General features: G+C 53.4%; 1 protein-coding gene across 2 annotated transcripts; it reads right to left on the bottom strand.

Annotated features, from left to right (window-relative positions):
- Positions 1–242: 242 nt before the first annotated feature.
- On the bottom strand, positions 243–25176 carry Sh2b2 (SH2B adaptor protein 2). Of its 2 annotated transcripts, XM_028765886.1 has the most exons (9): positions 24865–25176; positions 13163–13896; positions 9080–9181; positions 7102–7193; positions 6212–6303; positions 5958–6125; positions 4177–4385; positions 1715–1886; positions 243–1233 (listed from the first exon to the last, which is right to left on the bottom strand). In XM_028765886.1, exons 2-9 carry the CDS (start codon positions 13868–13870, stop codon positions 911–913), a joined length of 1866 nt encoding a protein of 621 aa, XP_028621719.1. In that variant the 5' UTR covers positions 13871–13896; positions 24865–25176; the 3' UTR covers positions 243–910. The 2 variants fall into 2 exon arrangements, with proteins under 2 accessions (XP_028621719.1, XP_028621720.1); XM_028765887.1 differs by lacking the exon at positions 24865–25176 and having other exon boundaries at positions 5958–6122.

Raw genomic sequence — 25176 nt, 5'->3', positions numbered from 1 at the left:
TCTCTGGCCCTGGCTTCGTTCTCCAAACTATCTCTCTCTTCTCCAGTTCCACTTAAGTCCGCCCCTCTGTCCACGCCCCGCCTACAGCTCCCTGAGTGTCCCTGCATTGTGCCCTTCATCCTACCTGCCTCCCCTAAGATCTGGCTTAGCAAGCCTGCGGCTGTGTGGCAATTCCAGATGGCGGGGAAACTGCTTCCTGCCCAGTGGTGACAGCACAGTAGAATGACCACAGGAGAGCAGGGGGTAGTCCCTAAAACAGGCTCTTTAATAATGTTTGTCTTCACTGAAGAGCTTGGCTTTTCCCCCCAGCGTTGGGCTGGGGCTGGTGGGCGTGGCAGGCTGTCCTAGGCTAGGCGGACCACAGCCTGGTCAGACTATTGGAGTATGTGACCCAACACTGGTGGGCAGGGCCTGAGGTTGTTAGGAATCAGTGGGTAGGCCTTCATGGGCTTGATAGACGTGGCTTGCTGCCTTTGAGCGAAGCAGGCAGCCAGTGGGTAGGCCATACCACTGTAGGAGTAACCAACCATCAGTGGGCAGGGCCTGAAGTCACCAAATGTGGTTAGTTGTCAGTGAGCTGCCTGTCTTGGTTTTGATGGACCTTACAGAAATAGCTGCTGATGGGTGTGGCCAACCACCAGTGGGCGGGGCCTGAAATCATTGGAGAGCTATCATGGGTTTGATTGACTGTGGATAGAGCCTTGGCCTGCCACACATGGTCAACAAATGGGCCCCTGGGGTCTGAAGTGGCTAGGCTGGCCATGCTAGACCATGGATAGGTGTTTCTAGCCATTCGTTTGGGTGTTGCTGACCATCATGGGCTAACCAGGCTGTGGGTGGGCAGGACAGACAACAGGTGTTCTTGGCCTGCTGTGATGTGCGTGACACCCGTGGGTAAAAGGCATGGCAGCTAGTAAAAGGAGTACTGATTCTCCACAGCACGAGTGCGGCCCAGCGTGGCGTCTGTGGGCTCCTCAGCGGCTCCGGATGCAGCTTCCAGCAGGTGCTCTGTGCTGTTGCTGCGACTGCGCGCACTGAGTGGCCCCTCGGCTGGGCGTAGGGGCATGGATGTGGCAGAGGACGATGAGCCGGATGACGACGATGCTCCAGCGCCATTGAGGGGTGAAGTGGGTGGGCAGGTGGCAGTGGCCAGGTTGGAGAAGTAGTGCTGGCCAGCTGGCTCAGTCCAGCAGGCCGGGACTGGGGCCGCAGTGTTGGGCGCGGGTCCTGGATCTGCAATGAGAGGGCATGTTGGTCAGCATCCGGCCCTGTGTACCTGAATTTGATCTTCCAAAGACAGTGTTCAGACAAGCATGGGGAATCCAGGGAGGGATGGTGTGATCCAGACCTTATGATCCAGAGCTTGCAGGGAGTCAGGTGACTTGGTACAGTGTAGGCTAGGCACCCTGCCAATACAACTCTCAAAAGCCTGGCACTGAACTCTAACCTTACAGGGCTTATGGAATCCACCCAGAATGTCCTAGTGAAGGTTGAGACCTGGGTCTAACATATCAGGTCTTTATGTCACTGTGTTGCAGAGAATGGTCTTGATCTCCTGACTCTCCTGTCTTTACCTCCAGAGGGCTGGGATTACAGGAGTGCACCACCACACCTAGTTTATGAGGTACTGGGGATCAAACTCAGGCCTTGAACATACTAGGCAATCCTTCTATAACCTGAGCCATATTCCAGGCTCCAGACAGTAGCATCTTACCAGGAGGTGGGCCCTGGGCACGCACATAGCTTCTTAGGGTGATATCAGCGGATCCTCCTGACTCCAGGGGAATGGGGTGAGTGTGGAAGTGTCGAAGCATATCAAACACTGACTGGAACCACAGGTGTTGGACATGACACTGGCCGTGACCGTTCAGAGAAAGGCGGAGGTGCTGTGGGCACAGGTGGGAACGGTTAGTGCTGGGCTCCTGGGCCAGATGCCTGCTTGGCAAGTGTCTCTGGGGTTTGCTGGAACTCTAAGCTTCGGCTCCATTGACTCTATGGGACTGTGTCATCCTTAGGGTCCTCACCCTGAGCCGTTTTTGAAGGAGGGTCACTCCTGTGGTAGGTTTTGGAGGTGGGCACAGTAGAACAAGAACTTAGGGCTGCAGACATCTGCTCTCACAGTAGAATCAGTCTTCCCTTTCCTTCCCTTCCCTCACTCCCTCTTCCCTTCTTTCTTTCTTCCTTTCTCTCTCTTTCTTTTTCTGTTTTTTTCCATACAAGGTCTCTCTGTATAGCCCTGGCTATTCTGGAACTCACAGAGATCTGCTTGCCTCTGCCTCCCAAGTGCTGAGATTAAAGGTGTGTACCATGTACCACGTGGCAAGTCAATTTTTCTATTTGAATAGTTGTTTTGTCTTGAAGAGAGGGTCTCATGTAGCCCAGAGGTCTGAAAGATATAGTATGTGCCTCTTAGCAACGACTGGCTCCTCTCTGGGTCTCCTAGGTTTACCTGGGGTAGGGGTCTCAGTGTAAGGACCCTTAGACCTGTGGTCTTAAGAGTGGGCCACGTCTCTGGTGTCAGTCCCACTTATCCCATTCTGAAACAATAGCAGCCCCTCTAGAAGAGAGTTAAGGTTAAAGGTCGTCTCCTGCCTGTCCTGTTCTCCCTCCCTTCCCCAGCCCTGGTGGACAAAAATTGGGCATGTGCGAGTGAGATCAAGCCCTCTAGGGTTAGCAATGCTGGCCAAGATGTCAATTACCAGCCACCAGGAATAACATTGTCTGGCTGTCAGAGGAACTGGCAAGGTGGTATCCCTAGGGAGACTCAGCCTCCTCCACATGCACACAGCTGGGCCAGCCAGCGCTGCCACGAGTAGGCCTGAGGGATGCTGGCAGTCCAGTTAGAAGTGAAGGATGCTGTGTTCGTCAGCTGTAGGGCAGGGGCAGGACCCTGCTGGGAAATGATGTCCTGGAAAGATCTAAGGCTGTGTCTGTTTTCTTATTGGAAACCTGTGGTGAGTGGGGGCAGGCACTGTCCTGCCCACTCCTGCCCACTCCTGCCACACTGTCATGCCCCACACTGCTTGACCACTGTTCTTTTTCATTTTTATTCATTTCTATAATAACATGTATTTAGTTAGTTGTTTATTTTGTGCGTTTGTATGTTCGAGTGCTGTACAGCATTTTGGAGGTCAGAGGGCAACATGTAAGCGCTGGGTCTCTCCTTCCATCCTGTGGCTCCTGGGGATCAGTCTCAGGCCGTGAAGCCTGGCTGCGACTGCCTTTGCCTGGTGAGCCTTCTCGCCAGCCCCTTGTTTACTTTATTTTATTTATTTATTGAGACAGGATCTCATATAACACAGGCTGAGTTTAAATTCAATATATACCAAAGGCAAGCTTGAACTTCTGGTCCTCTTGTCTCTATTACCTGGGTGCTGGGATCACAGGCATACAACACTAAGTCCCAATTTAGGGATTGTTGTTGTTGGAGATTTCATTATGGATATTTTATATAGGGTGTAAGCATCATGGTTAGGAGAAATGATTCCTCAGAAGAAAGTAAGACATCTAAGGTACAGGCTGCTCATGCGAGAAGCACCTGGTCTTTGGGTTTTGAGACAGGTTTTCTCTGTGTAGCCCTGGCTGTCCTGGAACTATGTAGACCAGGCTGGCCTCGAACTCAGAAATCCACCTTCCTCTGCCTCCCAAGTGCTGGGATTAAAGCCATGTGCCACCACGACCACCACCACCCAGCTTGGTCTTTACATTTTTCAGACAGAGTCTTGCTATGTAGCCCAAGTTGGTTTCACACTCATGACAATCCTCCTGCCTCAGCTTCTGAAGTGCCGGGACTACAGGCATTCACATCTGGCTGCAAAGGTAACGTCTCAGACAGGATTGGTTTTTGAATGGGCTCGGTCACCAGCAGATGATGAACCTTAGGACCTAGGCCATCTCAATCCACTTCCCCCAGGACAGGCTGATGTTCTCTGCCACCCCCACCACACACACAGACACACAGACACAGAACACACACACAGACACACACACAGAAACACACAGATACACACACACAGAACACACATGCAGACACACACACACACATAGAACACACACACAAAACACACACGGAGGCACACACACAGACACAGAACACACACACAGACACACAGACACAGGCACACACACACACAGACACACACACACACACAGACACACAGACACACACACACTTGCCTTGGCTTTGCCCTGGAAGTTGAAGGTCAGCACACACTCCCCAGGCCGAGTCTCACTTTGGCGGATCACAAAGAGGCCGTGGCTCCGGGGGCCACCGGCCAGCACCAGCTGGGCAGCCTTCACCCGGGACAGTGTCCCATGGAACCAGGGGTAGTCAGAGAGCTCCAGCTCAGCCTCAGCCTCGGGGTCCAGCTCAGCTCCTTCATCCCCTGGGTTGGTTGCGATAGCACAAGGGACAGAAGGATGACAAATAAGTTAGTGAAGATGGCAGTGCATCTGTTGGTTTGGGTAAACTGCCATTTGAATAGCATCAGACCTAGGCAGAGAGCTGACTGCCTGCCACTAGTTAACCCTGAGGTAAACTGAGGCATGGGGGGGCTCGCAAGTCAGCTACAAAACCTGAGAAGAAGCCAACCCCCTTCCCCACTCGGGTTCCACTGTATCCTTCTGCTTTGTTTTCCTTGTTTATGTGTGTGTGTAGGTGTCTGTGTGTGTGCACATGTGTGTGGGTGTCAGGAGAGGCCAGAGGAGGCACCAGATTCCCTGGAGCTGGAGTTATGGCAGGTGTGAGCTGGGGACTAAGCTCAGCTACTCTGGAAGAGCAACCATCACTGTTAGCCACTGGTTACCTCTGAGAGAGGGTATCTTACAGCCTAGGCTGACCTCTAACTCATCATCACGTAGCCGAGGATGTCCTTGAACTCCTGCCTCTACAACCCAAATGCCAGGGTTACAGCCTTGTGCTACCAACCCGCTTTTTTGTGCCTTCCTCCCTCCCTTTCCCTGTCTGTCTCTGTCTCTTTCTTCTTTTCGCTATGTCTCACTATGCTGTTGCAGGATATGTGATCACACTGTGAACCCTGAGATTGTTATTTACCAAAGTGGGGGCGAGGGGACAAACTATTTCTAGCTGTGGGGTGGCTCAGCCCTTAGCCCACACCTTCAATCCCACACAATGAAGGTAAGGTTAGTTTGTAGAAGGAAGCACCCATATTTGAAAGTGATGTCTAATTGAGTGGCAGACAAAGTGATGAATCAGAGAAAGATTTGACAGACTACGATACGCCCAGTTCTCACAAGAAGAGAGAAGAGAGGCCCTTAAGGGAGAGCAGCGCAGAGAGAAAAGAAGCAGCAGGCAGATTTACTGGGAGAGTTTCACAGAGACAGGCTGCAGACAGAGAACAAGCTAGACACAGGTGAAGACAGACTGAGCCAGAGAATGAGAAGGAGCCAGAAGATTAGAACAGATTGCAAAAGTTAGTATACGTCAGAGGCTGAGAGAGAAGTCAGATTGAATCAGTTAGTGTAGAGAGGAGTTTCGAGCCAGGACAACTGAGCCGACCAGCCAGCAAGAGTTCGGAAAGAACTTGGAAGGGGTGACTTTATTCAGCAATAAGTCTCAGAGGCTGAAAATATTCTAGGCCTAGATAAGACTGTACAGAGGCTAGAAGCTTCCAGGCCTAGGCCTAGGTTAGCAGATGGAAGCAGTAACCCTCCAAGACTACAATTACCTCAGATGAATAAAAGTTACTTTTACACTATGTAGCCCAGGCTAGCCTTGAACCCATGTGGTTCTTGCTTAGGCCTCCTGAATGCTGGGATTACAGGTGTGTGCTACCATTCCCAGGTCTGTGACTATAAAAACCAGGCACAATGGGAAAGGCCAGGTACCTACTACTGGCTTAGAAAGCCAGAACCACTGTAGACACAATTGGCTGAAATGTCACCACTTCCGAGGCTCCACATGGGTCCCTGTAGAGGGGTGGGGACCCCAGTGGTACCTGTGTTATTGTTCTCACTGGCACCACCTGAAGACTCCAGGGTTTGCAGGAAAGTCTCCAGGGGAACATGGGCCAGGGACTCTCCCACGGTGTCACGAGCTCGGCCATGTGGAGCTGTAACCACAGCACCCACCGCTGTCATCGTCTCTGGGGGCCGGGGCATATCTGCTGCAGGGGAAACAGGGGGGAAGCATGTCTCTTATCTACCCTCCAACACTGTCCCCCAGAACTCCAGACAGCTCTCCTCTGCCTACCGTCTGTCAGAAGCTCACAGCTGCAGGCGGTCACTCGGCTGGCCAGACAGCCTCCCCGTGCACACGACAGCCCTGTGTCTTCCTCACTGTCCCTGTGGAGAAGGCACAGCAGGCCTTGCCACAGAGCCTGGGCTGGGACATCAAGTTCTGTCCAGTCCCTCACCCACTGTGGCCACTGTGTGAGTGACCGACGGCTGAGGCCACCGTGAACAGTGTTCCCTGAGGTTGCAGCTTGTTCCTGGGATCCCATGGATACCACTGGGGATGGTGTGGTGACCAGTGGGGCCCAGGCAGCCCCTTTGAGGCCCTCCCAGCTCTAAATTCCACAGAAGAGGTCTGACCCCTATGGGAAAGTCTCTGGAGCAGAGTGACAGGGGAGCACTCTGGGGATGAGGTCTGTAAGGCCCTCAGGACTCAACTGAGCTTTATTTAAACGAATCTGTCCCTGTCCCCACTCCATCCTATTAACAACACTACTAGAGCAATGGCTGCCACGTGCTCAGCTGGGTGCTCCCCCAGCGTATCTGCCCTGGACAGTGGAGTCACTCTCTCCCTGTCCACAGCTGATCAGAAGTGCCAACCATGTCACCAACTGTGACCCCACAGTGCCCCCAGCATACCAGCTTCCTCTTCAAAATCCAACTCTTTTCTATAAAGATGATGCATACCCATGTGTGCCTATGAGTGGGTAGGTGCATGTGAGCACTTTTTCATGTAGCCCAGGCTAGCTATGTAGCTGAGGATGACCCTAGGCTCCTGATCTTTCTGCCCATCTTGGAAAAAACGGATGGTGGCTCTTCCTTAGTATCTGCCCTTCCTGGTAGCCTGGTCTCTGGGTAGGAAGGGACAAGGTCCCCTCTCCACCTATCCCAGGCCTCCAGAATACTCACCCAGGATCCACACAGCCCTGGATGTCAGCCACCCACGAGTGCTTCTGCAAAGAGTCTATCGTCTCCAGAATGTACTCTGCTCCATTCTCCACCTGGATAAGAGCAGCCCTGTTGAAACTTCCCAACTGCAGGGTGAGGGGCTAGCACCCCAGGGCCAATGAGAAGAGGGTTTGCATGGCTTTGCCCACCCCCATGTTAGGCATCATGGGTATGGACAGGCTACAGCCTGAAGCCCATGCAGGGGAGGATGTGCAGGCTCTGGAGGCCCTGGGACAGGAGAGCTAGCACACTCAGCCCACGCCCTGGCATCCCAGATGCGGTTCAGGGCAAGAGGGGAGGCCAGCTGGCTCATCACAGAGTCGAGGGGATCCCAGGCCTTAGCGACTGCGATCCTATCGCAGTGACCATGTGGGGGTCAATGCTCCTTGTGCCTTGTCTGTTGAGTTCCTGGCAACCCTATGAGGGTTGTATTATAATAGTTATTTTATAGACAAGAAGCTGGATGTCCAGAGAAGCAGAGCAGCATACTCAAAAGTCCCACCGCAGCCAGCAACAGCAGCAGCACCACAGCCAACAGCAGCAGCACTGCAGCCAGCAGCAGCCCCAAGACCTGAAGCCTGGACCATCCGTGTTTCCATTCTGGGTTCCTTGTGCTGTGCACTCTCTCAAAATGTAGTATTGGGCTAAGACACCCTTGAGCGCCTCCTCTTTCCAACAGGGAACTAGGTTCACAGTGGGGCTGGTAGGGGAGTCCTTCTGCTTCAGGGGTGGCCGAGGACCACCCCGCAGCTGAGAATACCAGATAGACAGGAGCTGTGTCCCCAGCTACCAGTCTTGAGGGGACAACTCAGGACATAGAGTTGGCACACATTTACCCAATGAATAAAAGAGTTTGAGGCTTTATAAACACAAGCTTGGTAAGAGCCTGCCAAAGATGGTGGGGGCTCTGAGCAGCTTCAAGTGGGAGGAGCTGGCCTCCGGGAGGGGACTCAACTTCATAGTCTCGCTGCTTCCGGAACCCCTGACCACAACCTTAGCAGCCTGGGCCCATGTCCTCAGCAGCCCCCCACAGGCCACCCGAGTGTTAGGGTCAGGAGACTCCAGACTCACTAGGGCCCCTCACCCTTTCTCTGTGTCTTTGTGCCCGCGGTAGGGACCAGAGCCAATCCTACACTCCACTTGCCTGTGCCTACAGACATTTGCATTAACTTCAACAAGCTGGCCACCAGTGTGAGGGGAGTGTCTGACTCCAGAGGGAAAGGAAGGGAAGGCAGCTCTCATGACCTTTATTCAGACCCAAGAAGAAATAGAGACAGGGCTGCGCTGGTGACATGTGTCAGTGGGTGAAGGTGCCTGGAGCCCGGCCCGACAAGCTGAGTTGGAATCCCAGGGGAGGAACCCACTGGTAGAAGGAGAGAGTTCTCTCAGCTGAGTCCTTTAAATTGTCCTGTGACCTTTGTAACCACATGGAGTGCATGTACAGGTGTACAAACATGCAAATAAATGTAGGCCGGGCAGTGGTGGTACACACTTTTAACCCTAGCACTCAGGAGGCAGAGGCAGGCAGATCTCTGTGAGTTCGAGGCCAGCCTGGTCTACAGAGAGAGTTCCAGGACAGCCAGGGCTACACAGAGAAACCCTGTCTTGAAAAAGTAAAAATAAAATAATAAGATATAAATGAGAGAGAGAGAGAGAGAGAGAGAGAGAGAGAGAGAGAGAGAGAGAGAGAGAGGGAGAGAGAGAGAGAAATGGAAGGAGTCCAGTTGGTCAACCATGTTGGGATGGATAGTTCTAGAACTGAGTGAGACCCAGATTCAAGCTCTACCCTGGTGATGGGTGGGGTCCTATCATGGGAGTTCCTTCTTTATTCCCCCTTTGATGGTCTGATTTGTGTCGCTGGAATGAGCTCAGGCTGGGTAACCCAGTGGGGCTGTGGTCCAAGCCAGCTGCAGACCTTGAGGCTGCAGTGGGGTCTCACCTTGAGCACAAATGTGTTGTCCTTCTCAGGCATTTCCAGGGGCATGGTGGTTCGGACCTCGATGATGGCCGACAGGGGGATGCTGACCTTGGGTCTGGAAGCCTGGGAGGCCAGAGGAGGGGACAGTGAGAGGGACACCTCAGAGGCCTTAGAAGACCCTCTCTGCATTTCCCTTCCCACTTCCCCCCATGTGAGGGTCACGGCAGCCAACACTGCCAAGGTCATGCTGGTGTGAATGTCTTACCAGCCTTCCATGGTCGCAGCAAGTTAGAGACTAAAGAGTCCTCAACTGCTGAACCCCAGCTGTTTAACTTGTGAGTGCTATCTATCCTGCCCACCCAGTGTGCCCACTTCATAATGAGGCTTTCCCTCCTCTTCTCACCCTCCTCCTTTCCTTTCTCTTCCTTTCTCTTTTTATTTTGCTTTTGGGGCTGGGGGTGTGGCTCAGTGGTAGAGCACTTCTGAGTTCCTCAGTGAGGGGTAGAGGCGGGCATAGCTCCCAGAATAAGGTGGTTTCCTGCTTTGGGTGAGATGTTCTGGAGTACAGCTCCTGCCTCAGCAGGGCTCTCGGAGTTGGGTGCGGTCTGTCTCCAGGGATGGATAGAAGGGCACCGGCATCAATGCTGCCAGTTAATCACAGGGTTAATCCAGGGGACTCAGCAGGGTTCCTTAGGAGGATCATTCTGTGAAGACTCCTTTATGTTCTGCCCCACAGCTCCTGGCTTCTCCTTAACCTCCCCAGATTGGCCTGAGGCTGACATTCCCAGCAGAGCTTGGGCTCTGGGACAGGGACTTTCTGAGGAGGAAAGGGAAGGGCCTCATATCTGGTGGTTGGAAATTCTTGGCCACCCTGGACGCTGTCCAGTGGGCCCGGGCTGGGCTTATAGCAGTGACGGCTGGGTCAGCTGCTCTCATCTTCACACCAGCCTGTGACTGGGGTTGGCCATCATGGGACAGCGAGAGCGGCAGGTTTACAATGCTGCCTTCAGTTGGGCTCCTACTGGCTGGTGGTACTGTGTTCCTTCTGCCAGCCTAATGTCTGAGGCCATCTGTACTGACGTAGTTGTAGTTGTCCCCTATCCCTAGTGCTAGGGTAGAATCCAACGCTTCATGCTTGCTAGACAAGGGCTCTACCACTGAGCCACGCCCCCAGCCCCTCACTGGGGGATTCTAGGCAAGTACTTTAAGACTGAACCCCCCAACCTTACCTGCTTCTCCCTATATCTACTTCAGTTACCCTAACTCACACAGCTTCCGTTGCCTGCTGACCGCCCTCTGCAGTCCAAGCTCCCCTACCTTGGGGACCCAGAAACTCCCCCATGAAGGCCTGATTACTTTCCTGGTGGCTGCCCCAAGGGCCAAGGGTTAGTTCTATTGCTCTTTGGGAGCCCTTAGAGGACCTGAGGCACAGCACACTACCTGCATAGGTGAGGTTACAGGAAGCTAGAGCCCTGACTTGGGCAGAGACATCAGTGGACACGAAAGACACATGAAGGCCTCGGGTACACTCTGAACCTGCAGAGCCCAGCTCCCAAAGCTCCCAGCTATGGCTAGCTCCAAGGGGCCAGGGGGATGTGGATTGATATGTGGGTGTCGGAAGCACTGCACTGAGCGTTTCTTCACCCTACGCTAGTCACAATGGGGAACCCATCCTGAGCCCTCACTAAGTGTTATGGGGTAGACATGGTTTGCTCCCCAAGGGTTCATGGACTGGTGGTTTGGTTTCCACTATGATTGTATTGCAAGATGGGGTGGGAAGAGAGAGAGAAAAGCCTGATACGGCTCTCTTAGAAGAGTATTTACCTAGCACTCAGAAGACCGGGTCTGGTCCCCAGCTCTGCATAAGCTGGGTGTGCTGATGACCGCCTCTGCACCCAGCACCAGGGAGATGGAAGGCAGGAGAATCAAAAGCTCAAGGCCATCGACGGCTATGTGGGGTGTTCAAGGCCAGCCTGAGCTGGTGAGAGAGCCGCTTGCCAGTAAGCCGGCATTTGATCCCCAAGACCCACATGGTGGGAGGCGCGAACTGGCTCCCACAAGTTGTTTGCTAACCTCCACATGAGTATCACCCCCTGCACAACCGGTAAATGTTAAAACAAGCTTTTGTGTCAGTTGGTGGACCCTTTAAGAGTCGGGGCCTAGTGGAAGCCCGTTGGTCATTGGAGCTGCTATGTTGAGGGGAGATTCCTATAGTTCTCAAGGGAACCCAATTAGTTATCTAACCAGAATGGGTTATAAAGTGAGGTCACTCACCTGACCTCTGCCCTGCTGTGAGAAGCCAAGTGGACCTTCACAGAGGTAGAGTAGACAGCTTCCTGACTTTGGACATGTGGTTTCTATAACCCAGCTAAACTGATCTCTCTCTGTCTCTGTCTCTCTCTGTCTCTCTGTCTCTTTCCCTCTCCCTCCTTTTCCCTCTCCCTCTCCCTCTCCCTCTCCCTCTTCCTCTCTCTCTCTTCTATCTCTCTTTCATCTTTTGGGATATGGTATAATTTAGCCCAGGCTAGTCCTGAAGTTGCTATATAGCCAAGGATGACACTGAATTTCTGATCTTTTTGCGTCTACCTTCCCAATGGATTATAGGCATACCATCATGGCAAATTTCTTTTCTTCTCTTTTCTCTTCTCTCTCTCCCTCTCCCTCTCCCTCCCCCCCTTCCCCTCTCTCTCTCTCTCTCTCTCTCTCTCTCTCTCTCTCTCTCTCTCTCTCTCTTAAATACACTGTCTAGACTGTAGTATTTTGTTATAGCAACAGGAGATGGGCTAATACGCTCTAGAGTGATCCATCCTTCTGGGTCTCCTATGCTCTGCTATTCTGAGAGCCTGAAGCAAGGGCAAGGGACCTGTTTGTCTCGGAGTTGAGAAAGGAAGAGCTCAATGATCCCCCAGGAACTCTTCTGGCAGTGGTGAAGCTGGGCTGTGCCGGGTCAACGGGAGGATGGAGAGGGTACCAGCCGCCGTGCCCTCCCCCAGGGTGACAAGTGCAGCTATTTAGAGAGCAGCAGCTGGCACTGCCGCTCAAAGCCAGAGACAGGGGAACCTTGGGCCTCTGCCCCTGCCCTTTGGGTGACCCTAGGCAAGCCACCCCTCACCAGGCTTTGGTCAATGCTTGTGGCCTTGGTTTAGTGGCATTTTTCTCAGGAGCTTAAAGTCGGACATGGGTTAAAAACCCTTTGGGAAATCCGGGGGTATTGGGACTTAGGGTGACATCTCTTCAGTAGTGCGTTCTGGGAGCGGCCCCCAGCCTCTCCCTTTAGGGAGCTCTCATTCCTTGAGGGGAAGCCTGGAGGGCAAGCCTCCAGTACTGGCCCTGGGGAGATTGAACCCTGGAGTGGTCAGGTCTCGGGTGTTACCAGCCGCTTTTCATTCTGGTGACCGTGTGAGTGGTGATGTATGATTAGCCGGTATCTGCCACCTGCTGCCGCCAGTGTGACTTCAGGCGGGCTCCTCTGCATAGACTCTGCTTCTTTCCAGACGGGGTCTCATGTAGATCTAACTAGCTTCCAGCTTGCCATGTAGCTGAGGATAACCTCGAACCTCTGATCCTGCTGTTCCCAAGTGCACTACCATTCTGGGAGTATTCGGTGCTGGGGTTCGAACTCTTGGCTACACGAGTGCTAGGCAAGCATCTACCCACTGAGCTACACCCTCAGTATTTGGACTTTTCAATCAAGGAACGTTGGTCTCTCTGTCCCCTACCACAGTGGGACTTTGACCGGCAATAGAGGCAGGGCCAGTGTACTCAAAGTGGCATTCGAGATGCTGGTAGCTGGCAAAACCCCTCCCTTCCTCTTGATAGGAGGAGGGGCCGCTGGGCCAGGCTCCTCTGGAGCCTGGCAGGGGCCGCAGATTTTTGAATGCCATGGACTAGGACCCAGGCCTCTAGGGGAGATGTCTGAAAATACCTTGTTACTCCCTGACTTCAGAGGCTACAAAAACCTGCCAATCAGATCAAGCCACACAGTCCCCAAACCAGTCCTAGGGACCCACCTGTCACTGGCCTGCGGCTCCCATCCACTGTGCAGGTAAATGGGTCCCCGTGAGTAATGGGAAGACTGTTAGCAACATGTATCAAGATACACACCTTGGGCGGTACGAAGAACTCCAAGCGGAAGCGCTCCCCGGCCACAGCCCTTCGCAGGAGCAGGCGACACTTCTGCCACTGCGCGGTGCCCCCAGGGCCCGAGGCCGCGTCGTCTGCCACCATGAAACGCAGTGCGCCCTCGCGCTGGATGTCCACTAACTCCACCTTGGCTGCCAGGGTTCGTGCCAGCCGCAGGCGTCGCGTCCACTTGTCACGAGGCTCAGACGTAGGCTCGGCGGCCTTGGGGTTGGCTCCAGCATCGGGTTCTGGGGATGAGCGCCGGTGCCATAGGTCGCGCACTCCGTCTACTACACACAGGCTCATATTCCGCAGCGAGAAGCCCTTGCGGACACGAGCCTTGGTAGCTGTGTGGGCAGACACATCCTCGGAGCTGCGGGAGTGGCCATAGGTTGCAGTTTTGAGTGCCGACGTCACCGAGGTCACCGCAGGCTCGGGTTCCATGGTGTCAGCTGGTGTCCCCAGCACACGGCGCACCTCCTCGCTGAAGACTGCCAAGAAGTTGGCTGCAAAGTGGCGGGAGAATGAGGTTCCAGCGTCAGGTGTGTCGTAGGTCGGGTTGTCCCGAAGGAAGCGGCAGAACTTGTGAGCGAAGTCCACAGCGGCCACCTGCGCGTGCAGCTCGCAGAATTGCCGCCAGTCGGGGACTGGGGCGGGGGCGGCAGCCGAGCCGGGGGTGGCACCATTCATGGCTTTGGTCCCATGGCAGCCTTGGGCTGGAAGGAGAAAAGTCAGTAAGTACTCCTTCCTTCTTCCCTCCCTCCCTCCCTCCCTCCCTACCTCCCTCCCTCCCTGCCTCCCTTCCTTCTCCCCTCCTTTCCTTCCTTCCTTCCTTCTGCCCCCCCCCCACCTCCCAGGCAGAGTTGCACGTAGCCCAGGCTAGCCTCAGACTCCCTTTGTGGCAGAGGATGACCTTAAATCTCTGATCCTCCTGCCTCCACATCTCATGTGCTGGGATGCCAAGTGTGTGCCACCACCCACAGTTAAAGCAACTTTGAATCCTCTAGTCAGTGCTCCTACCCACAGGCCTCCCTGGGGATATTGTCCACCACAGAGGCTCCATGCACGCTTGTGCCAACCTGCTGAGGCTGGAGGTGCAGGCTGCCAACCAACCAGTGTGCACGTGATAGATGGGGAGGTAAGGGGTGGCATTGCAGGGGGTGGGGGTTGAGTCCTAACCAGCATTCCTGAGGATCCCCAGGGCCATTCACTCTGGTCAAGGAGGCTGAGGTGACAGACACCTTCAAATGGTGCCCTATGAGTTTAGTAATCTCTCCAAGGTCCCCAAACCCTGGAGAAAAGGGTGCTGGAGTTCCTGGAGCTGGAGTTACAGGCAGCCACGAACTGCTGTGTGGGTGCTGGGAACCTAACTCATTCCTCTCCAGGATCAACAAGTGTTCTTAACCTCCAAGCCATCTCTGCAGCCCCTGGGGATCCTGTCTCAACCACTTTCTCACCCTTCCTTCTGGTTGGCTCAACCTGAGCTGTTTGGGCAGTCCCTTCCTCTCACCATGTTCTGTCTGAGCAAGGAACTAAAAAGCCAGCTGACCCTTAACCGCTGAAACTATGAGCCCCAGTAAGTCCTCCCTCTCCCACGTTGCTCCTGAGTATCTGTTAGCGTGACACAAAGCTTACACTTACACTCAGTTTCAGGGCTTTACCTCAGCTCTTCCTGATCCTGAGACTTTGGGGGTCATCTTCCCATATGTCTCAAAGATGATCATTTTTATTGCTGGTATTGAAGGCCCCACCTCCTTAGGATCTCTCTCTCTCCTCTCTCCTCTCTCTCCTCTCTCTCTCTCTCTCTCCTCTCCCTCTCCCCTCTCTCTCCTTTCTCTCTCTCTCTCTCTCTCTCTCTCTCTCTCTCTCTCTCTCTCTCTTTCATGGTAGCCTGCCTGTTGTTCCTTCCAAAACTCCCATCCCCACTGGACTAATCTAGAAATCCCAGCTGTCTCTTCATTCCAGCTTCTTTCACTTTGTTGCTAGGCAACCCCATCTTTTACCACTTAGAATGGGTAAACTGCAGAGTGCATGTCAGGTAGTCATCTGGGGGATTTGTTTCCTGTCCCCTGTTGTGGTCAGCATCCCTGGGAACACATCCCAGCCGGTTTTGCTCTCCTCCTTGTTTTCTTTTTTACATTGTACCCGGTGCCTCCTTCCTGCATGTTACCTCTGACCTCTAAACCATATTCCTAGATTCTAGGCAGTGGCTCTACCACTGAGCCTCCCAGCTCTTCCATCCATTTTCCTTTGTTAACTTTGATCTTAAGTTAGTGAAGAAAAAAAAAAACACCAAGGAAGCTAAGTAGAGAGATACAGGCCCACGCTGCCGACCCCTGTTGCAGAGGCCAGTCTCCTGAGGACGGGTGTCGCGGCACCTATCCCTCTGAGGCACTGACGCAGAGACTCAGGCTGTCACCTGTCCTCACAGGATCTCCATGGCTCCGGGCCTGCCCCTGCCCACAGCCCTTGGGAACCCCACCTCAGCTCTCCCCTGCTATTCAAGCGCTATAATTAAACTCTAGGTAGAAATATCTGTTCGACTTCTTGACAGCATCCGCGGAGCCTCGGGGGCAGAAGGCACAAGGGAATCCCCTCCCTCCCTATGTCACAGCAGCGCACAGCATCCACCCAGGACAGAAGTGCCTAAGACAGGGGCCAGGCTTCTCACCAACAGATAGGACAAAGATGGCATCACAGAAGGAGCAATGACTGCAGTGAGACTACTCAGGACTTTCAGAAATCAGAAGGTGGTGTGGGAAGTCCACGAAGGTGGAGCGAGACGGCCACTGGGTCCTCGTGAGCATCATGGAGGCCTGACCTTTACTCTCTCTTGTTCCCCAGCTCCTATTCACCTTTCTGTAATGAAGCCTCTTCCTCTAGGAAGCCTTCCTTGATTTCCTCTGCCCTGGTTGGCACAAGTGTCTCTTCTAAGCACCATGGTCCCCTCTTGAGTGTCCCTCTAGCAAGTTACCACTTGTGCTATGTTCTGTGCATGCTATTAAGTCTGTCTCTCCAGCTGGCACGAGGTAGTCCTTGAGGGCAGAAGGAGGGCCTGGGTCATATCTCAGGTTCCTGACACTCATTCTTCTCCCTGGAAGTAGAGGCTATGCCTGTCAGGCCACCACCACCACTATGGTCTCCAAGAAGGATGGAGGCACTGCTAAACCCACGAGGCCTGCCCCAAGTCCTTGCACCTCCCCAGCAGGGCATCTCTTGCTCTGTACGCAACGGCACGGGTGAGCATGGTTGGAAGACTAGTTATGAGCCTGTGTGCAGGCTGCCAGGTCAGCCCAGTGCTGGGCTTTTAAGTTCCCTTTGTCCCTTCCCACTGATGGTGAAAGCCTTAGAAGGGAGAAGAAACAGAGTCACAGGGGACAGGGCCTACGTAGGGTCCCACCTATGCCAGATGGAAATTGGACTCCACCAAGATTCTGACAGGTGTATTGTATCCTAAGCAGGAGACTGGCTAGGTCCTTCCTGTCCTCTCTTTCCCAACCCCACTGGCAGGCCAGCAGCCTATGGGCCAGGGCGTCAGTATAGCTGTCTTGTGTCCCAGGCTACTCAGAACAGGGGAAGCGGGATGTGGTGGCACGTGCCTATAAGCCTAGCTTTGGGGTAGTGGGTCTTAGAGGAGACAGTTGTGCCAGCCTGGGCAGCATGTGCCTATAAGCCTAGCATTAGGAGGGTGAGGCAGGAGGATTGGAAGTTTTAGGTTACTCTGAGATAATAGAAAAATTCCAGGCCAGTTTAGGCTATATAGCAAGATTTTATCTTAAAATGAAAACAAAGAAGGAAACAAATGTATCTAGAGAGGCCCACAAGCATCCTCCACCTAGTTATAGTCAGGAGCCCAGAACCCATACATGAGAGAGACAGGAGGGAGGCCCTGCAGGTGGACAGCCCACACAAGGAAGTGCTGCCCCCAACAGCCTTTGGGGCCAGATCTGGGGAGGAAATGAAGTCCTTGTCCTTGGCTGATCTTCCCAAATTCTGAACATCACTTGGGGGAAAAAAGAAAAGCTCCCCCTTCCCTAGAAGGACAGACAGCTCAGGTAGTGGGCTCCATAGTCACAGGCAGGCACTGTCTCCATCTGCCCCTGGCCAGGAGGGTTTTCCCACTCATTGTGGAGATCAGGCAGCGTGTGACAATCAATAGTGTGTAGATGACTGTGGGTTCAGATAGTAGGGAAGCAGGGTCAGAGAGTAGGTCCCAGAGGTACTGGAGGCAGGGTGGACAATGCCATCCTGTCCCCCTAGGGGCTGGTTTAGGAACTGAAGCTCCTTGGCCTTGGTCTCTTTTCCCTCCTATCTCTGCCTGGGTTGCTTTCCTCCTTGGCCTTCAGGTGTATAGAACCTTCTATGCTCCCTCACTCTCTTTACTTCACTGAGACAGGATTCTCTCATTGACCTCAGAGCTAGACTGGCGGCCAGCAAGACCCATTAATCCTCCAGTCCCCACAGCCCACTGCAGTGGGGTCAGAGTGCACATGGCTACATCCAGCTGTTGGGGATTAGAACTCAGACTTTTAGAGCCAGTGCTTCTTACCCACTCCCTAGCCTCCAATCCTGCCTTTTCCTGGAAGTTTCTCTCTGTACTAGACAGGAATTCACATGTCCTTCTGGCCTGTGACCTTCTGGTGTCTATGGTCATATCCCGACTCTCCTCCTGCAGCCCCAGGTGCTAGAAGAAGTCTAGTGACTCAGCCCTGGGAGGAGTGTGCTCTATCCTGTCCCAATACCCTACTCCCTGGAGCCTCGGTTTCTCTATCAGTATAATGGAGGGTTGGAGCAGAGGCCAGATTAGGACATGTAAGTACACACATTGGACATTGAAGACTGACGACTAGCTGCCACCCGACTAGGACTTGGGATAGGTAAGGAATGAAAACTAGATCTTTGGGCAGAGATAAAGACAAAGCCTACTAGACCAGGGGTGAGAGATGGTAGGTCCCTAGGTACTAGAAAAGTCCAGCCTTCTCTACACTTCACCACAATGGCGTCTGTGTGGTCCTAGCTCCCCTAATTAGCTCTCAGCCTGGAAAAACGTTGCTTTTATTGTTTTTGAACATCTCTTATGTAGTTGAGGCTGGCCTCGAACTCACTGTATTACCAACAAGGACCTTGATCTCTTATCTTCAAGACTCCTACTGTACTGGGATTACAGGAGTGCAACATCACTCGAGGAGGGAAATCTTCGTGCATGCCAGGCGGGCAACCTATCGGTTCAGCTATCCCCAGAGCCTGTTTTTGGCTTTGTTGTTCTTAAGTGAGGTGGGGCTTTGGAGGGGTCTCAGAGAGCAGGACAGGGGCAGCTTGACCAAGATCCCCCTGCTCATGGTCTTACAAAGCCACTGCCTTGACTAACTTCAAGGCCAGACACCCAGACCGAGTCACCGTGCAGACAGGGCAGCAGAGGGGGTGGACGGCTTTCCGGTAGTAAAAATAGCGCTGACAATAGGAAAAGGGAGGGGAAAAAAGCGCCTGTCTTCAACTCCCGCCAGCAGTGAGCAGTTCCGGACCCCAAGGCCTGGTCATTCCTTAAAATATTGATGAGGCCGCCTCGCCGCTCCGCACTAATGGGCAGAGCACTAATCGATCCTGCACTCGGTGGGCGGGGAGATGCGGCGACCCCGCCCCCTGCTCAGGAGGCTCGGGTTTCTGGGAAACCCTTGCTGTGGCGACAACAGCCTCCTTTGGTACCCTCTTGGCTCAGGAGTCGACAGAGGGGAAGGGTGGAGAGTTTGAGGTCCCTCAGGGTGCAATCTACTGGCTACTAAGGATGTGCACGTGTGATGTGCGATACGGTGGCTAGGAGGGATGCAGGCAACATTAGGCAAGATGTCCTTTAGTTTGTGCGGGGACCAACTGCATGAGAGGAAGAGATGGTCAGAATGAATGGTCATCTGTTTTAGGCGAGACAGCATCCTTCAATGAGCCACTTAATCACACTTCTCCCCTCGAAAGCACAATGAACAATCTACCATCACTCATACAGGACTTTCTTGGATGCTGGCTCAGGCCATGATTGCTCATGGCCTCCCTTCCCAGTAGTGCCCTGGTTTGTCCAATGCCACTCAGCCTCCCAATGACAGCAGAGGCTCATTCAACCTCCCGTGGCTCTAGCTACATCTATTGTTGAATCCATGCAGCCCACCCACAGTCCTCCAGCCCAGAGTGGTACCCAATGGCAATGTTAGGTCCTTGGCATTGCTGCTCAGGGCCACCTGACCTCTTCTCTTGCCTTGGCAGGGACCACATCTACACAGCAGGATCTGAACCAGAGCCTCATGCTAGAGGGAGGATGTGGTTGGAATTTCCCATCCTTTCCCAAACCTCGATGCTGGCTATGGGAAGAAGTCAGCTTGACTTCTGGTCATCACATCCTTGAACCTGCTGGGACCACAGTAAGTCTACAGGAGCTGGCCAACAGAGTGCTTGCCTAGCACATATAAAGGTCTGGGTTCTATCCCTAGTGTTGCCTATACAGGCATGGCGGCATGTCTGTAATCCCAGCACACAGAAGATGGAGAAGGGAGGATCAGAAGTTCAAGACTGTGCTGGGCTATAGAAAACCCTCCCTTGGCTCAAAGAGAAAAAAAAGGATTGCTCTGCTGCTGTAGGTGTGTGGTGAGGGTCTCTGGGTGGCGGGGTCTCTGGGTAGTCGGCTCTTCTCTAAGCATCATGCTTCTCTCCAAGCACACAGAGATCTCCTCCCAACCAAGGAATGCCTTGGTTAGAATAGCCCATGACATGCTCTTGTCCCAAGCATTTCCCTCCATCCACATCAGGGCAGTGAAGGAGCCAGATGGACCAGGTCTGTCGGAACCCCAGCGTCTCTGCCTCCTAGCATGTGGCCTGCCTCTGTTTGCCCATCCCCATCTATGAAGATGGAGGGCCAGAGCATGCTAACATCACAGTTTGTAGCCATGCGTGGTGCATGCTTGTAACCTCAGCTCGTGGAAGGCAGAAGTAGGAAGATCATAGGTTCAAGGCCAGTCATTTTTGGCAACAACGAGTTGAAAGCCAGCCTGGTTTACATGAGACTCTGTCTTAAAAATAAGTAAACAGGGCCCATGAGATGGCTCAGTGGGTAAAGGCGCTTGCCGCCAAGCCTGACAACCCAAGTTTGGGACCCAAATGGTGGAAGAAGAAAACGGACTCTTCCGAGTTGTTTTCTGACTAACACATCTATCTGCAAGGTGGTACACATGTATATACATAGAAAATAAACAATGTAATTTTTAAAATTAAAAATAAAAAGAATTAAAACCTAGGGTTTTTTTTTGTTTGTTTTTTTTTTTTTTTTTTTTTTTTTTTGGTTTTTTTTGTTTTTTTGGTTTTTCAAGACAGGGTTTCTCTGTGTAGCCCTGGCTGTCCTGGAACTCACTCTGTAGACCAGGCTGGCCTCGAACTCAGAAATCCACCTGCCTTTGCCTCCCAAGTGCTGGGATTAAAGGCGTGCGCCACCACCGCCTGGCTTTTTTTTTCCTAGTTTGTTTTGAGATTAAATCTGCCTCGCTTCTCTTTCCTAAATGCTTTTTGTCAGTCCCTTCTTTTGCTTGAGCAGAAAGAGGCACCTGGTTACCAGCCGTCTTTTCCCTGGCCTCCCTGTTTCCTGCTTTCCACTGAAATCTCTATAAATGGAGACTCACACCGCTGCCCAGGTAAGTTTTACAAGCCCACGTGTGACTGGGCCGTCTTTCCTATAGCTTATTCCCTGTAACAAAGGCCTCACCCACTACCCTAGATGAAGAAATGGGGTTCTGGTAAGGGACGGACCCAGACTCTCATTTACTGGATTTGTACAAGGCCACACCCCCTTAGTGTAACAGACACACTGTGTGCAGAATGCAGAAAGAGCCGAGTTCCAGGCTTCTCCCACCCTATAGCTCTAATTCCCAGAAGAAATTCCTTCAGGGGCACAGAAGGGGGACCCAGTACTTGCTTTTTGGGAAAGAAGAGCAGGGGGACCCACATCTGGGACCTGCAGGAAGGAGGGGTCTGAAGAGCAGGGTTGGGGACTGGAACCACACACTAAGCTGGGTAGGAGATGTCTCAAAAGGCTGCTCTAGTTTTCCTCAGAAGTACCCAGTGCTGGACAGCTCCCCAACACCCTGCCAAGCTAGCTCCAGCTGAACCAGCCCCCCTTCTCTCCTTTTTTATCAGGGGGTGGGGTACTGCAGAACAGAGGTAGCCCAGATTGGGCTTGGGCTTAGGGTTTAGGAGTCTCTTCCTCTTCCAGTGTCATGTGATACACTTGGAACTTGACCCAGTACCTCCAGACCTACAAGGTGTTCCCCTCAGTGTGTGTGTGTGTGCTCGAGCATGTGTGCATTAGAGACTGACATCAGGTGACTTTCTCAGTCACTCTCTACCTTATTTTTTGTGAGAGGCCCTGGTTGGCTGGCCAGCGAGCCCCCAGGGATCCTCCAATTTCCCCTTCCCCAGATCTTGGGTTCTAGGCATGCATATCAGTGTAAAGTTTCTGGGATGGATGTGTCTCAGCTTGTCATACATGTGGCAAGCAGTCTAACAACTAGCTGCTCTGGTGTCTGTGTGTGTTTCTTGACACACAGTATGAATGATTCCTGAGGCCTCTCTCCTGTGATCCCTTCAGCTCTGGGTGCTGCAGATGCTAAGTAAGGCTTCCACTGAGCTGCCTGCAGCCTACAGGGGACTGGAGAGCCCTTTCTTCTCCTGGGCTGCCTCTACCCTGGCTCTATTGTAACACCTGTGGTTTGTGACTGTCTCCTCCATCAGACTGTGATTTCAGATGACTTGCTCCCTATCCTCAGAGGGCTTACAGCATCTGCAGGGTTCAGCCCCAACCTACTTCACCCAGAGGAAGAAAAACCAACATACTCCCACACAGCCATGCCCTGCTCACGGTGGCCAGAAAGGTGTGGGCCTGAATTCATGCTGAGGATACATTTGCCATCCCTGGAGACCAAACACAGCCATAAAAAGACGAAGTTAGGTGAGAATGAAAGAGACTTCATTAGAAGCTGGGTCTGTGGCAGCCCCTGTAACCCCACATGGACAGTCAAAGACAGATGGTGAGGCAGGCTCGAAGACTAAATCTCTCCTCATGGGACGGCAGCCTGAAGGCTCATGGCACCTGAAAACCCTCCCTCACACTATACCAGGGCTCAGGGGACCATGCAAGAAATAAGAATCAGCTTTGGGCATGGCAGTGCAAGCCCCAGCAGGTAGGAGGTAGAGTCAAGGGCTCCAGGAGTTCAGCCTCCATAACACGGTGAGGCCATCCTGGGTCACATAAGACTCTGTCTCAAAACAAAATAAGGGCACTGGCTGGTGCCAGTGGCAAACACCTTTGATCTCAGCACTCAGGAGGCAGAGGCAGGCAGATCTCTGGGAGTACTAGGGCAGCCTGGTCTACAAAGTGAGATCCAGGGTAGCAGGGCTACACAGAGAGACCCTGTCTCAAAACGAAAACAAAACAAAAAACCCAAGGGCTATTAAAATGACTTTGTAGGTAAAGGTGCTAGACACCAAGCCTGATGACCCCAGTTCCATTCCCAGGACCCACATGGTGGAATGAGAGAGCTGACTTCCAAAGTTGTCTCCTGATATCCACATGTATGCCACAGCAGGGCATCCTCCACCACACACACAAATAAATGTTATAAAAATTCAACAACAACAACAACAACAACAACAGCGACAACAACAAAATCAGAGCTTAAGCTCTTGCCTGAGGGAAGTGGCAGGGAGGTCTCAGATGCATGGGCTGAGTGGCTTTGGGCAAACCATTTTACTTCCTTCCCTTAAATTTGTTTTGTGACAACGGCTCAGGTCTTGGCACAGGTCCACTGAGATCAATTAGTTAGCCCTGGGAGGCAGAGGCTCCACTGGCTGGATGACCCCCAACATTCCAGTGTGTGTGTGTGTGTGTGCGTGTGTTTGTGTGTTCCAAATCCTCCTTGGGGACTCCTAGTAAGTAGGTAAGAGGGACTAAGAAGCTTTAGAAAGTGTTTCTATTCAACTGGGGGGAAAGAAAGTTGTGTGCATTAACTCTCTGTTCCCCAGAACTGTTCAATTACGGATCACCCACAGTCCTCACTACCAAGGTTCACATCTTCCAGGGAGTATGTGTAGGCTTCTTACAGAGACCAAGAAGGTGGTGGGTTCAAGAAAGCAGCAGCTGGCAACCTCTGACTCTGAGGCCCTTCCCGTTAGTCTGATCCTGCCTCACTCAGGCTGGTGAAAGGACTTCCGTAGCAAGAAAAGGTGCCTTTCAGCTCATCCACTGGAACCCCACGTAAAGGTGGAGAGAGAGACCGAAAGTCCACAGAGCTGCTCTCTGATCTTTGCATGTGCTCAGAGGCATATGTGTTCACACACATCACACATGCAACAACAGTATTAAATATAATTTAAGACTCAATTAAATACAGGCAGAAATCTTTCTGGCTTCAAGACCAGGGATACATAGTGAGACTGTCTCAAACAACAACAACCACCACCATCAGGTACCCTGGCAGAAACACCGTTTTATTTGGCACACAAGGTTATTCAGCTTAGGGGACAGAGATCGTGTTGGCTAGATGGCTCAGTGGGTAATGACAACACTTGCTGCCAAGCCTGAGGACCTGAGTTTGGTCCCTAGAACCCATGTAAAGAAAGAACTGACTCTTGAAAGTTGTACACACTCACACACACACACACTCACACATAAACATGTAAAATTTTAAAAAATCCACAAAGGGGAAGAGATGAAGTTCAACACTGGTCTGACAGCCCCACCCCCTCCATCACCTCCAGTGAACTAGACTCTGGTTTATTCACGTTCACCGCCTCTTTAGGGGATACCCTGCGACTCTCCAGTCACTGCAGACTTCTGACCTCAAAGACTCCACTGAGAGGACTATGCGAGGGTTGAAGAGTAGGAAAGCCCTGGCAGGTCCCAGCCCCTGCTGGCTTCGGCCGCAGCCCTGGCGCGTTTCCTACACGCGCAGCTCACAGGTTCATCAATGGCCTAGGCCTAAGGAGCTGAATGGAGGGCACTAACCCGCCCCTTCTTAAAGGCGCCGGCCTGTCACCCTCGGCGATCCTCCTCTCAAACCCCGGGATGCTCCGGAGCTCCAGAGTGGGCGGGTCACGAATGGTGGACGGGGAAAGAGGGCCTGGGCTGGAAAGAGGGTGTCCCCATGGGGAAGCTGTGGCCCCGCTGGAGTGTCTCCAGACTCCGGCGTGTAGCCATCACCCCTCATGCTGGGTTGACCCACCTCCTCCCAGACCTGGGAAGAGACCTGAACGTCCCCTCCCCCCAGTATCGGATCCCTCCCTGTAGAGGACCAGCTGCGCTCGCCCCTCTAACCAGCCAGGGTCGGATGAGGGAAAAAGGGCTCAGCTGCTCCGGAGGTGGCTTCTTCTCCCCGTCCCAGCTTCCCGTTACCCTCAACCTCTTCTGAGCAGTGGGTCTGGGATCCGATCCCAGAGGGGTTCATCCCCTCTGTCGCGCGTCCTCCTCCCTCCCACCGGTGCACACAAAGACACGCTCGAACCCGGGCGCGTGCGGCCGCGCTTCCCGGGGAGGCGGCGAGAACACACCACACACACACACACACACACACACACACACACACAAGCCCGCGCGCGCCCTCGGGGACAGAGTAAAGGACCGTGGGGACAGGGAGCTGGGAAGAAGCAGGCCGTACCTACAGGCGCGCAGCTTCGGCCGCGCGGGCCGGGGCGCCGGAGGAGCGCTGCCCGGACCGCGGCCGGGATCCCCGCACCCGGTGGCGCATGGCCCTCCGGGTCGTAGCTCCGCCCTTGGTGGCCGGTGGTGGCGGCGGCGGCGGGGGTGGCTCCCGCTTCCCTGGCCTGCAGCCTGCGAGGCTCGTGCGCTCTCGGCGGTCCCGGCGCGGCCCCCTTGAGGTTCTCTCCCTCTTCCGGCTCCCGAGCTCCGCGCGCTCCGATCCCAGACTCGCGCGCCGCGCGCCCCTGGCTCTCCTTGCCTGAGCAGCGCG

Source organism: Grammomys surdaster, unplaced genomic scaffold, assembly GCF_004785775.1.
Source record: "Grammomys surdaster isolate TR1022 unplaced genomic scaffold, NIH_TR_1.0 166, whole genome shotgun sequence".
NCBI lineage: Eukaryota > Metazoa > Chordata > Mammalia > Rodentia > Muridae > Grammomys > Grammomys surdaster.
The sequence above is the reverse complement of the archived record's forward strand: the minus strand, read 5'-3'. Positions and strand labels throughout refer to the sequence as shown.